The sequence below is a fragment of the Diaphorina citri genome, unplaced genomic scaffold, assembly GCF_000475195.1.
Source record: "Diaphorina citri unplaced genomic scaffold, Diaci psyllid genome assembly version 1.1 scaffold322, whole genome shotgun sequence".
In the NCBI taxonomy this organism is placed as follows: domain Eukaryota; kingdom Metazoa; phylum Arthropoda; class Insecta; order Hemiptera; family Psyllidae; genus Diaphorina; species Diaphorina citri.
Window position 1 is genome coordinate 13,420 of NW_007377757.1, and position 16,325 is coordinate 29,744.

The window sequence follows — 16,325 nt, forward strand, 5'->3', positions numbered from 1 at the left end:
TCATGTAGACGATTAGACTGATACTAGGCTTGAGAGATTTTCCTCATTCCTTCCAGAGATTTTCTCTTAAGATTTAAGATTCACACTAGGGGTGAACCTTGGTGTTTACCTATTTTGATTTATTTTATTTTCAAGATTTAAAAACGTTATGTTTTTGTTAAGGTTCTCGTGGTGTTTGAGTTTCCCTCCCCCCTCTTTTGAAACGTAAAAATAATAATAATAATTTTTTTTTTTTTTTGATTGTTGCAAGAAGTAGGGGGGGAATCGGACGGGGAGTATTTTACTATGGTATTTATAATATATAACCCTTCTTGATCTATATCTTAGTCCTATATTAATACTACTATGTCGATCAATGGAAAGGATATGCTATGTAATGGATGATTACATATTGTATGTCTTCTATTTATGTATCTATATGTCTATATTATGTAAAGTTCTCTACACTTAGAAGATTAGAAGAGGGGTTATGTCTTTCTCTATCCCTAATGTATACAGACTGCTGTTGTAAGTGCGGGAATAACAGGGAGTCGTGCCATCAAGATGCACATTTTATATCCTATCTGTGCACTAGTGCGGTGCACCGCAATCTATGTGTGCCCCCCAACACGTTGGCCTCCTTGCACTCCCGTTTTGAAGTCGACTTCGTTAAGCTCCGCTTAAAGTGTGTATTTAATTAACCCCTTAAAGTCAAAAGGTCAAGCCTACCCATCGCAAACAACTAAAAATCAACCTACAACTTAAAAACCTGCTCAAAAGGGGAAACCCTTACGTAACTCCTTACTCTTAAGGTACACTTGCTGAGGAGAGTGAAGAGGGAGAAAGAGAGAGAGGGAGAAGAGAGAGAGAGAGAGAGAGAGAGGAGAGAGAGAGAGAGAGAGAGAGAGAGGAGAGAGAGAGAGGGAAAGTAGAAAAATAAGTCCATGGAACAAAAAAAAAAAAAAACATTGAATTGAAAACTTTGATCAAGTCCTGATTCGGAAAACATTCTCTTCTCTTGAATAATTCACACATCACAAGATACATCAAGTCTTCGCCTGCCGAAAAGATAATCTTGAATATCAACAAAACCTGGTGTGAACATCACACGACTTTCTTTATCCTACAGTGGATTTTGCTCGATGCACGTAAAAACACACGTTATATATAGTGTTTTTTTTTTTTTTTTTTTTTTTTTGTGGGGGGGGGGGGGGGTCTACTCTACTCCCATGACTTTTGCGATTCTCCAACCGTTACAGTCGGTAGAGCTAAACCGAAAAGTGGTTACTGCCGCCAATTCTTCTATCGAAAAGTTCAGCCAATTGTATTACTTTCCATGTAATAGGATAGGGAAAGTAAAAAAATCCCACTCCCTCCTTCCCCTCCCCTCCTCTCTCCGTTCCCCTTCTCTCTGACACCCTCAAGAATCATTTGAGTATGAAATTTCCCGGCCTAAGGTAGCTGCTATCTGGTACATCATAATTCTCTAATTCCCAACCTGTGATCTTCTATCGGGCAATCTTTCGTGCTAATTTGACTTGAAGTGTTGACAGGGGAGCGCCTCACACGTGCTTCTGATAACATCTTTGGGGCACTTGGAGTGGAGGTTGACTGCAGGTTTTTGATACAGGGGAGCCCCTTGTGCTTGAATGATTAGGAGTTGAATGAGCATTGACACTTTGGCGTTTTGCTTTGCACCTTCCTCGTCTCTTTATCTATTTTTCCCAGTCCTCTTCGTTCACTATCACCTCCTCCTTTACTCGATGTTCTTTTGCTTCTACTGTTTTTCCTCGTATATCTGACGTATGTAACTCTTCTTCTGCTGGTTCTTCTTCTTCTTTTTTTTCTTCTTCTTCTTTTTCTTCTTCGTCATCTTCTCCTTTTCCCTGTCTTTCCTGTCTTTTTCGTGTTCACCATCTCATACTAGGTACTCTTTCATCTTCTATTTCCCTCTTTATTTCCTCTTCTTTCTTCTACCTCCTTCGCTTCTCGTTATTTCTTCTTCCTACATCTTCTTCTCTTTATCCTCTTTTTCGTCTCCCCTTAATTTTTATTCTTCTTCTTTCCTCTTTTTCGGTCTTCTTTACCTTGGTTGATCGCGTCTATCATCTCTTCCCAATCTTCCTTCTTCTTCAATTTGTTTTCTTTTCATCCTCTCTTTTCTTGTTCCTTCTTCTTCTCCTCTCTCCTTCTTCTTTCCTGTGGCGACCTGATAGTTAAAAATCATCCTTAACCCACTAGTAGTTAATCGATTCACCTTCTGCTACTTTTCAATTCTACAGAAGCAGATTGACTTTTAAAAAAATATGTCACAACATCAGCACTAAAAAAAAGAGGTGTCGAACAACCTTTCGCGTAGGGCGATATATCGATGAAAAATTGGTTATTTAAATAGAAGTCAACAGAACAGATGGTCGCGAACAAAAGATTTAGGGTGGACGAGAAAAAAGAGAAGGGGGGCGCTGTTTTTTTTACGACAAATCTGCCCCCAGAGGACCTGTAACACCGCAGATGATGAGACTTGGGGGCCAAGTTTAAACTTTATTCCTCGTTTGAGTGAACAAAAGATTTAGGGTGGACGAGAAAAAAGAGAAGGGGGGCGCTGTTTTTTACGACAAATCTGCCCCCAGAGGACCTGTAACACCGCAGATGATGAGACTTGGGGGCCAAGTTTAAACTTTATTCCTCGTTTGTTTTGCAAACATAAAAATAAATTATCATTTAAAAAGCCAAAAAGCCAGGATATAGGTAATAGATACATAGTAAAAAAAATAATAATATTAAACATAATAAAAAATGATGGTAATGATAAGGATGAAAACATACACAAAAATACTGGTGGAATATAGTTCTGATGATGTATAGTTCTGATGATGAATATAGGTGGAATAACAGCAAAATATCACTAATTTTAAACTTACAAGGTAATAAGTGTGACCTACTATTTAGAATAGGTACCTACATACTTATCTACAGCTGTAGGTAATAGTAAATTTTACACAAAACATTAGAAGAATTCTAAAGAAAACTATTTCTAATGGGGTAACCTTCGGTGGTTAAATTTGCCAGGATTCGTTGAAACTATTTAACCCACATAACCTGCAGTTGAGTAAAATCAATTAGGTGGTATCCCTACCTTTCCTTGTATGTATTTCTTTAGGCCATCTGTACATAAGTACATATGATTCACACTTTACCAAACAGGTGTCAAACTGAATTTATTTTTAGAAAGCAAAAGAGTTCAAGCAACACAACACAATTCTTTAGGCAGTGCCAAATCATACGTACATTAATGTACATAGGTACAAAAAAAAACTATGTAGGTAAACTTTATTTACGAACGTGAATTTTCCGTTTTTATTTATTTTATAACAGAACAAACGTGTAAAATTTAATTATCTAAAACTAACCATCCAAAATTGGATCATAAATCTAAATCTATTCTAACTATACCTAAACTTCAAATCTAAATCTTTCCTAACAACATTTTAAATTTAATCTAAATCTAACAATATCTAAACTCCAAGAATGTCCAAACTAGTGTACTTGATACTTCCTCTTTTCAGGCCAAAAGTTTGCCATGTTGGAAGAAAAGGTGATCCTGGCCAACATTCTGAGGAGGTTCCGTGTTGAGGCTGTGGACAGACGAGAAGATTTGACCTTACTGGGCGAGTTAATACTTCGGCCGCAAGATGGCATCCGAGTCAGGCTCTTTCCGAGGTGAAAGGATAATCGGCCTTGGTAGAGAGGGGGGTGATCTGGGTATTTCAAAAATACGCCTGGTAATTAGTAAAACTGAACGCAATGTGTTTGGACAGTGACACAAATGAACTGCTTGTTGTATCTTAAATAAATGGAAGGGGCAATATTCAGATGTGTTTTTTCCGCGCTGAATCATTTTTGAATTTGAAATAAGACCGCGACTTTGTTTCTTACCTTGATCTCTCACCATCCACCCCTAACTTAACCCTCTCTCTAATAAATTTATGTAAATGATACGAGTGTGTATATAAAATAATAATAAAACTACCTAATAAGTAGATAGATATAGGTGGTAGATAGCAATAGGTTTTGTATTATTAGGTGCTGGGTAATTTTCTAATTTTATCGAACAGGGAAAGTAGGTACCTACACCCTGTATCAAAAGATTAGGGATATACCTACTTAAAACATAGCCATATTATATGCATTGTAATTTTTAATAGGACACCTCAGTATACCTATAACATATTTTTTATTATTATTTTTTTTTTAAAGATGAGTGTTCCACCGCCGTTTTTATTTTATAGCAATGGAACAACTGCTACATTAGACGCATGTGGTCTGTGTCGTAGCATGCCCATCCCGTAGACATATTACCTATGGGGTACACTCAGCCTCATAGTGACAAATCACCTTATTGTGAAGCTGATGGAAATTCTGGTGGAAAAAATATGATGATATACAGATACATGAATAGAGTAAATAGGTAATTTAGGAAAAAATATATCGGTATCTACCTATTAAGATAAGGATTTGAAACTTTACCTACTCGTTAAGAACTTGCAAAATTGAAAGTCGCTAGTGGTAGATACCTCTACCTATATAGGTACCTACTTATCAGAAGCACTAAGACAGATAGGTAAAGTTTAATAGGTACTTAAGGATAATAAAAACCAAGTTTTGATTAGGATCAATTAAAATAAAAATAAGGTAAGTTTTGGAACACTTGGATGGACAGGTGGGAGACTTTAGAAGTGTGGCAAAGTACGTACCTATGAATAAAACTAAATTCATGAGGTCAAATAATTATTATTTCCATGTATAGGTACACCTAGCTATTTTAGACAATAGGTAGGAAGTTCTCAACATGTTTGTGAACTTGTTGGGAGTCGGAGCAGGGAAGCAAGAGATTCCCTCCTTCCCCTCCCCCCTTTCTCCGTTCCCCTTCTCTCTGACTCCCTCAAGAATCATTTGAGTATGAAATTTCCCGGCCTAAGGTAGCTGCTTCTGCTATCTGGTACATCATAATTCTCTAATTCCTCCCGAAATTCCCAACCTGTGATCTTCTATCGGGCAATCTTTCGTGCTAATTTGACTTGAAGTGTTGACAGGGGAGCGCCTCACACGTGCTTCCTGATAACATCTTTGGGCCACTTGGAGTGGAGGTTGACTGCAGGTTTTTGATACAGGGGAGCCCCTTTCTACTTGAATGATTAGGAGTTGAATGAACATTGACACTTTGGCGTTTGGCTTGCACCTTCCTCGTCTCTTTATCTATTTTTCCCCGTCCTCCTCGTTCACTATCACCTCCTCCTTTACTCGATGTTCTTTTGCTTCTACTGTTTTTCCTCGTATATCTGACGTATGTAACTCTTCTTCTGCTGGTTCTTCTTCTTCTTTTTCTTCGTCATCTTCTCCTTTTCCCTTTCTTTCCTGTCTTTATCGTGTTCACCATCTCATACTAGGTACCTACTCTTTCATCTTCTATTTCCCTCTTTATTTCCTCTTCTTTCTTCTACCTCCTTCGCTTCTTCTTATTCCATCTTCGTACATCTTGTTCTCTTCATCCTCTTTTTCGTCGTCTCCTCCTCCTCCTTATTCTTCTTCTAGCCTCTTTTTCGGTCTTCATTACCTGGTTGTTCACGTTTTTCAGCTCTTCCTGGTCCTGCTTCTTCTTCAATTTTTTTCTTCTTCTCATCTTCCCTTCTTATTCTCATACACTTTGCCATTTGTAAGAAGACCACCGTTTTCCTTCCTTTTTTGTTGGTTTTATGTCCCTATTTTAGAAGGCTTTGATTTTTTGACAACATACCTTGATCCGTAAAACATTACCTATTATGTAGGTTATTGAACCTCTCATTTTTTACCTCTTACCATTTGTTGCATAATTTTTAAAAGACTGGTCCTTCAATGCATTAATTAATCGTCCTCACCATTAATATTAATTTCCAGCCAATCCTGAACAACAGTCGCACGATTCACAAAAGCTCAGACTACTGCTACATCGAACCTTGGCTAGGCAATGGTCTCCTCACCAGCGCGGGTCACATTTGGCATCAGAGACGAAAAATCTTGACGCCTGCGTTCCATTTCCGCATTCTCGAAGACTTCGTAGAGGTGTTCCAAGAACAGAGTGAGGTCTTGGTGAGGAGGTTGGGGGAGGTGGGAGTGGGAGAGAGTATCAATGTGTTCCCCTATGTGACACTGTGTACGCTGGATATTGTGTGTGGTGAGTAGCTGGTCTAGAGGAACCTATGAAATTTTCAAAGGTCACCTCTTGAAGTTGTAAAAAAAAGATGGAATTTCGTTAGAGGTTATTGTATCAGAAGTGAGAAAACTCGACAAAATTTCACAAAATCACGTCATCTCTGCTCCCAATGCAACGTGATTATTTCTTAATGCACATTGAAGGCCAGCTAAAAGCAAAACCAGAATACCAAAAACTCAAAAGCCATGAAAGGGAATTCAGCCTTCAGCCGTTTCATAAAATTCGGTATGTACCTACCTAATAGGTACTATGCTTGATCCTGATGCTTGAAATTACCTAATCTGTTGTTTCAGAAACTGCAATGGGAAGAAAAATCAATGCTCAGGGCGACAGTAACTCAGAATATGTCAAAGCTGTCTATGAGTATACAAAGCGTCATCCGTGAATTTCGAACGATAGCGTTGCTACTGACACTTGGTTATTTCGTGGTCAGAAGAATCAAACAGTCTAGACTGGTCAAATTGATCAACCGAATTCCTGGACCAACTAGTCTTCCTGTGTTGGGGAACTCGATAGAATGTAATGTGGACAATGAGGGTGAGTGCAGGCTTTTTGTTCTTTTTCGAGGGATCTAAAGTCACTGTACTACCAGCCTAGTTAGCTTGGTTGGTAGTGCGTCTACCTTGTAAGCGCTAGGCCGCAGGTTCGATTCCTGCCCGGGGCGGATTTTATTCTGATGGGATAATATTCGTTCTCGGAACGGCTGGCTTTCTCCTAGGAGAGTGTCAATGTGTTCCCCTATGTGACACTGTGTACGCTGGATATTGTGTGTGGTAAGTAGCCTGCAGGATTCTGTCAATTTTCCAAAGTTCACCTCTTGAAGTATCTAAAACAAAACACAAGTAGATTAGAATATACCCTATTTATATGGCCAGAATTAGACTGAAAAGTCCCTTTATTCCCGCAGTCTAAACGAAGTCTTATGTATTACAATTTACAATATACCTAGGTGTAATTTTTTATAGAATAACGGGTAGATCATCGGAGCAGAGAAAACCCCATAAAATTTCCCACCGTAACATCATCACCTGTGCCCTCAAAACGTGTGCTAACTAATATTAACTAGCAAATTATTCTCTAATGTACATTGAAGGGCAGCCAAAAACAACTCCAGAAACCAGAAAACCAAAACTTTGAAAGGGAGTTCTCCAACTGCTTGATTCTGTTACTACCTCTAATCTTATATTATAAGAACGAGATCCATTCACAGTTCACATTTCATAGTTCACACACTGATCGCTCTATCTCTAGAACCACAACACCTAGAAAGCTGAAATTTGGTAGGAATATTCCTTTTATGGTCTAGGTGTGCAATAAGAAAGGATTTTGCGAAAATCTAAACCGATCCTGAGATATGATCAATTTTTGATCGATAAAATCACCATAAGAAATACACAGAGTGCAAAGACTGCGGGAGAGAAAACTTTTCCTCGCTCCCCTAATATTTGAGTTTCGTTTATGTTTTTAGTTTGACAACTACAAGTTCGGCCATGCCTTTTCCACAAGTTTGGCCATGCCTCGGGATGAACTAGCGGGATTCCGGAGCGAAGCGACGGAATTGTAACTATATATACATATGTACCTACAGACGGGGAGCTAGGACCTCAAATGCTTCGTGGGAAGGTATACCTGCATAGTAATAATCTGTTGTTTCAGAAACTGCAATGGGAAGGAAAATCAATGCTCAGGACGATAGTAATTCCGAATATGTGAAGGCTGTCTATGAGTAAGTTCCTATTCTAAAGTTACTTACTTTACCAATTAGCACTCTCCATTACTTATCATTTAAAATCGAGCATACCATTTTTTTTTTTTTTTTTTTTTTTTTTTTTTTTTTGAACAATTATATTACTTTCCATGTAATAGGATAAGGAAAGTAAAAAAAACCCACTCCCTCCTTCCTCTCCCCTCCTTTCTTCGTTCCCCTTCTCTCTGACTCCCTCAAGAATCATTTGAGTATGAAATTTCCCGGCCTAAGGTGGCTGCTATCTGGTACATCATAATTCTCTAATTCCCAACCTGTGATCTTCTATCGGGTTTGCTTTTTTCAGGATCGGATCAATCATTCAAAAGAGGCAGGCCAAAATTCATCTACAGCCCGATTTCCTATTCAGACTATCGTCCTTGTACAAAAACCATCAACGGTGTTTGAATACTCTTCACTCATTCTCATACAAGGTGAGTTACCTTCATCTGGAATTGAAAGATTGAAAGTCGCAAGGGTTTTGATTCATAGAAGTTTAACGCCACTGGAGGCATAACTGCTAAGGTCTTTAGTGACGGGGTTTTACCCTCCATTCGGCCACAAGCTATCTGCCTACTTACACAACCCTCGACCAATCTGAGCGGGGCCGGGAAAAGCCAGCATCAGATGGGCCAGATCAACAACCCATCCGTACATTAACAAGGCGCAACGGTGTTATACGAAACTGGTACCTATCGCCGCTGACTCTAATTTCGTCTAATTTTACCTACTTCGTCTACTAAATCTACCTCTCTTACTGAAACCTTGCAGGTAATCAATGAAAGGAAAGCAGATCTGAAAGCAAGACGAAATATTGAAGAAACCATGGAAGACTCTGCCGAAGACGTAAAGAAACGGCCGGCATTTCTGGACCTCCTAATTGAGGCTTCAGAACGGCATAACCTATCAGATGAGAACATCAGGGAAGAGGTAGACACGTTCATGTTTGAAGGTCATGACACAACTTCGGCAGCCATCTGTTGGACTCTGCTCCTGTTGGGATCCAACCAGGAGATTCAGGTGAGTTGCTTAATAAAAGACTTAGACCAGCCATTCACTATCAGGTAGACCTAACAGGCGGACTTGATCAGGTGTACCTGTCAGATCTATACCTGATAGTGAGTGGCTGACCTTAGGGCCTAGGAAGCTCTTGCTTCTTGACATACGAACATTGCATGTGCCAGGAAATATGCTAGTCTTTAGAATATTTAGAGGGTATTGAAAGAGTTGTGTCCAAACATGCATGGTCAAACGGCAGTCAATCAACGTCGACTGAAACCGTATACTGCCTCTACAACATATTTGATTAAAATTTTACCTCGTCGATCGACGGCGTCGACTATGTGTAAACACAGCTTTAGAATCCATTTCGTTTGTAACGACACTGATGACAACAACTCATGAACTAAATCACCCACACCACCTTCTGTACTTCCAGAACAAAGTCTACGAGGAAATCCTCGTCACCTCCTTCAAAGCCCTCCACAAGCCTTTCACCACCAGGTCATTAAACTCCATGAAATACCTGGAGGCCTGCATCAAGGAGGCACTCCGCCTTTATCCCAGCGTCCCTTTCATTGCCAGGAAACTAAGCGAAGATGTCCCTCTCCCTGACTACGTCCTTCCGAGGGACACCGAAGTTATCATAGTGGTTTACAATCTTCATCGGGACCCGGAGGTTTTCCCCCGGCCGGAGTTGTACGATCCGGATCGGTTCTTGTCGGAGAATGTGGCCGGTCGAAATCCGTACGCTTACATTCCGTTCAGTGCGGGACCGCGGAATTGTATAGGTGAGTCCGAAATTCTTGAAAGAGAACAGAGAAAAGTAGCTACCTATAGTGCCAATAACACGTTTAATGTATCAGTATTCAGTTGCCAATGGATCACTGAAGAGCTGAAGACGCAACGTAAGCGTCAACGTAAGGCTCGGCAGGTTATTTGAGGAGCTTGTTAGCTTGTAGATTTTGTAGCCGAATGGAAGGTAAAACCCCAGCTACTAAAAACCTTAGCAGTTATAGGTACAATGACGTTAAAGACTCGCTAACTAGGCTGGCTTATATCTCGTCTTTGAATAAATATAAAAGTCATAAATTTGAACTTTTTTGAGGTTGATAGAGAAGGTCTTATTGTCCCGAAATCGAAGAGAGTAGAGGACAGGATAGGAGAAAGCCAACCGTTCCAAGAACGAGCCTTGTCTGTTTAGGATAAAATTACCTACCTATTTTTACCTATCAGTTCATTTTTATTTGCTGATTTGGAAAGGCAGTTTCAATTTTTACTTTTTTGCATAAAATTATCGTTTTCCATTTTCAACCGACTTGCCATATGTTACTGAGAAGATGTTAGATCGTTTATAGCTGGGCTCGGGAGTTATGTAGTTTTCGTAATGATGCGCTTCTAACTAGTTGGGTGTTACCTTCTAACTAGTTAGTTCACTTACCTTCTAACTAGTTGAGTGATATACCTAACTCACCCTTCCACTCAGAAAATTGATTAAAAAAGATAATAACATAAAGGTTGTATCAGTTATATGTACCTTACCTATTGTTCTGGTTGAGATAAAAAGCATCAACATTATTAATTTATTTTATTGTGGGTATAGTTTGTTACCTATTTCTGCAAAGGTATCAAAATAATACTACCTACCTACTCTCTCTCTCTCTCTCTCTCTCTCTCTCCCTCTCTCTCTTTTAGTAAAACTGAACGCAATGTGTTGGACATTTATGAAAATGAACTGCTTGTTGTATCTTAAATAAATGAAAGGGGCAATATTCAGATGTGTTTTTTCCGCGCTGAATCATTTTTGAATTTGAAATAAGACCGCGACTTTGTTTCTTACCTTGATCTCCCGTTTATCAGAAAACACTCTTAAGTTAAGCACAGTTTAGCGTGGTGATTCTTGACTTGATGACTGACTGGGAACATATTACCTATGGGGTGCACTCAGCCTCATAGTGACAAATCACCTTATTGTGAAGCTGATGGAAATTCAGGTGGAAAAAATATGATTATATACAGGTATATGATTAGAGTAAATAGGTAATTTAGGAAAAAATATATCGGTACCTACCTATTAAGATAAGGATTTGAAACTTTACCTTCTCGTTAAGAACTTGCAAAATTGAAAGTCGCTAGTGGTACCTACTTATTAGAAGCACTAAGATAGGTAGGTAATGTTTAATAGGTACTTAAGGATTATAAAAACCAAGTTTTGATTAGGATCAATTAAAATAAAAATAAGATAAGTTTTGGAACACTTGGATGGACAGGTGGGAGATTTTAGAAGTGTGGCAAAGTACGTACCTATGAATAAAACTAAATTCATGAGGTCAAATAATTATTATTTCCATGTACAGGTACACCTAGCTATTTTAGACAATAGGTAGGAAGTTCTCAACATGTTTGAGAACTTGTTGGGAGTCGGAGTAGGGTTGGGACATCGAGACGAAAACATCGATGTTCGATACATCGATGTTTTTAAACTTCGATATATCGAGTATCCGATATCTATCGTAATCAAAAACATCGATGTTGACATCGATGTTTTTGTTCCGATGTATCGATGTTTTCAAAACATCGATGTCGATGTCCCAACCTAGGGTTGGGACATCGAGACGAAAACATCGATGTTCGATACATCGATGTTTTTAAACTTCGATATATCGAGTATCCGATATCTATCGTAATCAAAAACATCGATGTTGACATCGATGTTTTTGTTCCGATGTATCGATGTTTTCAAAACATCGATGTCGATGTCCCAACCCTAAGGAAAATGAGTAGCGTATAATATAAATGCGCACAACTTATTGGGAACCGAAACAAGCTCAGAGAAGCTGTGAAATCCACAAACAAACTAAAATCAATAACTTCCACCACAGCAAGACCCAACAGCAAGTGGTCTGAGGAGAGAAAGGCCGACCATTCTTCTAGGATGAAGATATACTGGCACAAGAGAAAGCAAAAACCATAGAGTTGAGAATTCCGTGGTCCTTTGAGGCCGAAACGAACCAAAAAAAAAAAAGTAGCCTACTGCTGGAGTAAAGGGAATTTTCAGTCCTATGCGAGCAGTATAAATAAGCACTATTATTATTACTTTTATCTCATTCACAGCGTGGACTATGCAGGCGAGAACTTCGTCCGATTCTCCGGTGATACCAGGAAGCATGCTACCGCTCAGCTATTCGCGTGGGAAGCATACGAGAAGGGAGTGGATGTCCATGTGCTGGCAGAACCCACCAAACTGGAACTCCTCAAGAAGGAATACGAGGAGAAGAAGGAGGAGTTCAAGAAGGAGGTGTCCTCGAGTGTGATTGATAAGTATGGGGGAGCTGAACATCTGCAGGCACCTCCTAAAGCGTTGCTCCTGGCACAGACAGAGGACTATGTTGAGTATTCACGCTATGGGAAAGTTATCAAGGTACGTACAGACCAGAACTCCTGAGGAAGGTAAATTTCAGAGTGAATGCAAGGTGTACAAGATTGAACTGTATTAGGCACACATAGGTACATTGCTCACAAGATTGGAGTGACGGTCGCAGTGAATGTGTTAAAGAAAAAAAGAAAATGTGCAAACTTTTTTTATTGCTCTCGTATAAAATTTATAACAACACAGGTTTTTATACCAAGTACCTATATAATACCTATTTCCTATAACAAGTACCTATAATATCTATTAAGATAAACTGATGTCTACTGTCTGTTTAAACATGATAAATCGATATGAATAGTAAAACTCGTGTGTTTAATAGAATATTTATATTATTTTATTAATAGAATATTTAAAATTCAGTATCTTGCGCCAGCGGCTGAAGATCAGTTTCCGATGAAACATACTGAAGCAACGACGAGCTTGGTGTGCATAAGAATGGGTGACCATAACGCGGTGAGGAGAAATAAAAATGTTACTAAGGAGTTTCGAACCCACAACCCAAGCACGAGATATCAATTACGGAACCACGAAAAATTCGAAGGAGATTTTCAACATGCGACTCCAAAAAACTAATTCTTTTGTGTGTTTTATGGGTCATAATGTATTTTTATTGTTTCCTGTTAGTTCGGGCAGGATCAGAGAACAAGCAGAAATGTGGTAGGTAATTAAAATAGAGATAGATTTTATTACTCTTGAGACAAAGAAGCCACTAACTTTTTTATAGAGCAGGTAAGTAGGTAGGTACCTACATAGTAAAACCCATAGCCATAGCCCATTTTTTGGTGGACTACTCTTTTATCTAGGTACATACATATCTACAAGGTGATATTTTCTAAGTTTTCCAATCGATTCAACCGTACCTACGAAATATAGACCTTGTAAACTTTAGGTCGAAGGTTCAATTCCCACCCAGGCGGATTTCATCCTAAACCTATGAGGTTCCTTTCTCGAAACGCCTGATTTTCTCCTATCCTGTCTTCCTTCTCTCTTTCGGGACGATAAGACCTTAGCAGTTACAGTTTCTCTCTCTCAAACCCCTTGAAAAGTAGGTACCTACCTAGGATTTTTTTTCTCATCTTCTTTTATAACGAATCTCCCTATCAAAGATTATCTCGTCTGTACTCCCGTTCTTATACCTATACCATCTAGGTACATACATATCTACAAGGTGATATTTTCTAAGTTTTCCAATCGATTCAGCCGTATTTACGAAATAGACCTTGTAAACCTTAGGTCGAAGGTTCAATTCCCGCCCAGGCGGATTTTATCCTAAACCTTTGAGGTTCGTTCTCGAAACGGCTGATTTTCTCCTATCATGTCTTCCTTCTCTCTTTCGGGACGATAAGACCTTAGCAGTTACAGTTCTCTCTCTCAAATCCCTTGAAAAGTAGGTACCTAGGATTTTTTTTCTCATCTTCTTTTATAACGAATCTCCCTATCAAAGATTATCTCGTCTGTACTCCCGTTCTTATACCTATACGTATGTAGGTACAATAATGACATTCTGTTGATTGTTGATTCGGATCTCAACTTCAACGGAAACGCCAACTGTTGTTCTTCTTAATGCTTGCATGTTGCCAAGACTTTCATTATTATCCGTCAGAACTGTACAATGGGTCTTGGAGAACTCCACCTTTTTCATATTTTCAACTACATAATGACATTCTGTTGATTGTTGATTCGGATCTCAACTTCAAACTTCAACGGAAACGCCAACTGTTGCTCTTCTTGATGCTTGCATGTTGCCAAGACTTTCATTATTATCCGTCAGAACTGTACAATGGGTCTTGGAGAACTCCACCTTTTTCATATTTTCAACTAATTACCTAGTGGTACAGTAATGAGGTTTCCAATTTTTTGAATAACATTAAAAGCATTCTTACTTACTTACTGACTGGCCTAAGTAGTAATAATTGTAGTACGTACGTATAATAGGTAGGGTAATATACGAGTATCTCGTCTTTGAATAAATTTGAAAGTCGTAAAGCCAAAACAATTTGAACTTTTTTGAGGTTTGATACAGGGAGGTCTTATCGTCCCTAAATCAAAGAGAGAAGGGACTCCATAGGAGAAAGCCAGTCGTTCTGAGAACGATGCGCTTGGTCTGTTTAGGATAAAGTTCGGCCGGGGCAGGAATGGAACCCGCGACCTAGAGCTTACAAGACATCAATTTTTTTAAGAAACCCTTGGTGTGTTTCTTAACAATAAAAGATGGGTATTAAAATCATCGTGCTAGCTAATTTTAAATAGTAAAATTACCTACCTAACCTGCCTAAATACCTCTTTTTACCTATCAGTTCATTTCTATCTGCTGATTCGGAAAGGCAGTTTCAATTTTTACCTTTTTGCATAAAATTATCGTTTTCCATTTTCAACCGACTTGCCATATGTTACTGAGAAGATGTTAGATCGTTTATAGCTGGGCTAGGGAGTTATGTAGTTTTCCTAATGATGCGCTTATAATAATCTAACTTTTAGTTCATTTACCTTTTACTCAGTTGAACGATATACCTACCTACCTAACTTACCCTACCAATCAGTAAATCGAATAAAAGAGATAATAAATAATAACATAAAGGTTGTATCAGTTAAAGGTACTTATTGTTCTGCTTGAGATAAAAAGCAACATATATTGTAGGCACATATACATTATACATAGGTAGGTAGGTATAGTTTGTTACCTATAAATTGCTGTAAAGGTATCAAAATAATACTACCTATAGGTACCGACCCTCATGTCTCTCTCTAAAAAAAAAAGTCCAGGGTTCAATTTCATAAAAAATGTAAATTAATAAGGTTGGTTCCAAAGAGGTTATCTACTGATACCAATTGCTGAAAATCCTGCGCTGTAAAAAATCGGGGGACCTCAAAAAATCATCGTTTTCAGATCTTGGAACGGCTGGCTTTCTCCTGTCCTGTCCTGTCCTCCTTTTGCTTTCGGGGCGATAAGTCCTCCGATATCGAAAAATGGTACCTACTACCTACCCTACTGTATTAAAAAATTAAAGAGGTAACGAAAAAAACCTCCTTATAGGTCTTCATAAAAACACCCTCTTTTGGCTCAAAATTTGCCACATGCGCCGCGACTATTCGGATGTCCCGATATCATCATGTGGTAATGAATGGCATCAAGTCAAAACACCATATGGTCAAAACACATCACCATCCACCCCTAACTTAACCCTCTCTCTAATAAATTTATGTAAATGATACGAGTGTGTATATAAAATAATAATAAAACTACCTAATAAGTAGATAGATATAGGTGGTAGATAGCAATAGGTTTTGTATTATTAGGTGCTGGGTAATTTTCTAATTTTATCGAACAGGGAAAGTAGGTACCTACACCCTGTATCAAAAGATTAGGGATATACCTACTTAAAACATAGCCATATTATATGCATTGTAATTTTTAATAGGACACCTCAGTATACCTATAACATATTTTTTATTATTATTTTTTTTTTAAAGATGAGTGTTCCACCGCCGTTTTTATTTTATAGCAATGGAACAACTGCTACATTAGACGCATGTGGTCTGTGTCGTAGCATGCCCATCCCGTAGTATGCCTCTCATCAGATGGGCGAGAAGAGACACAATACTTCCCATTTAGGTGCTGGGTGAACACGAGAACACCAGAAAGTAACCCGTTGAAATATTTGAAATCGAAAAACGAGTACAAATTTTTGTCGATGGTGGGATTCGAGCCCGGGACCTTCTGCATGGCAAGCAAGCGCGTTATATTGATAGGTAAGTGTGATGTTATTTTGGATCAAAATATGTAGGTACTTAAGAATCTACGAAATTCACTGACGTAATACCTACTAATCATAAAAGAAAGTAGTTTTCCATAAATCACTAAAGTTGGGAACGTCGAGCGTGGTTGGTAAATGGACGAGTGACCGGTCTCTTGATTATAA

The 16,325-nt window shown here is 38.7% G+C and overlaps 2 protein-coding genes across 2 annotated transcripts in view; both read left to right on the forward strand.

Annotated features, from left to right (window-relative positions):
• LOC113466725 (cytochrome P450 4c3-like) overlaps nt 1-6,614 on the forward strand; it is an 11,505-nt gene extending 4,891 nt beyond the window's left edge. The window contains exons 2-4 of the mRNA XM_026822390.1: nt 3,546-3,682; nt 5,914-6,190; nt 6,523-6,614. Of these exons, the coding sequence (XP_026678191.1) occupies nt 3,546-3,682; nt 5,914-6,190; nt 6,523-6,614 (506 nt within the window). The remainder of the gene's footprint in view (nt 1-3,545; nt 3,683-5,913; nt 6,191-6,522) is intronic.
• A 370-nt stretch (nt 6,615-6,984) lies between these two features.
• On the forward strand, nt 6,985-12,304 carry LOC103507564 (cytochrome P450 4c3-like). The gene is made up of 6 exons (XM_026822394.1): nt 6,985-7,002; nt 7,886-7,955; nt 8,281-8,407; nt 8,745-8,993; nt 9,412-9,767; nt 12,020-12,304. The coding sequence occupies exons 2-6, from the start codon at nt 7,894-7,896 to the stop codon at nt 12,051-12,053; spliced, it is 828 nt and encodes a 275-aa protein (XP_026678195.1). The 5' UTR covers nt 6,985-7,002; nt 7,886-7,893; the 3' UTR covers nt 12,054-12,304.
• Nucleotides 12,305-16,325: the final 4,021 nt, after the last annotated feature.

Bases quoted from the DNA above. Each gene is read 5' to 3' on its own strand.
- LOC103507564 (XM_026822394.1), top strand. From the start codon at position 7,894: ATGGGAAGGAAAATCAATGCTCAGGACGATAGTAATTCCGAATATGTG. The intron at 7,956-8,280 runs GTAAGTTCCTAT...TGCTTTTTTCAG, and splicing joins TATGTGAAGGCTGTCTATGA to GATCGGATCAATCATTCAAA. The intron at 8,994-9,411 runs GTGAGTTGCTTA...CTGTACTTCCAG, and splicing joins GATCCAACCAGGAGATTCAG to AACAAAGTCTACGAGGAAAT.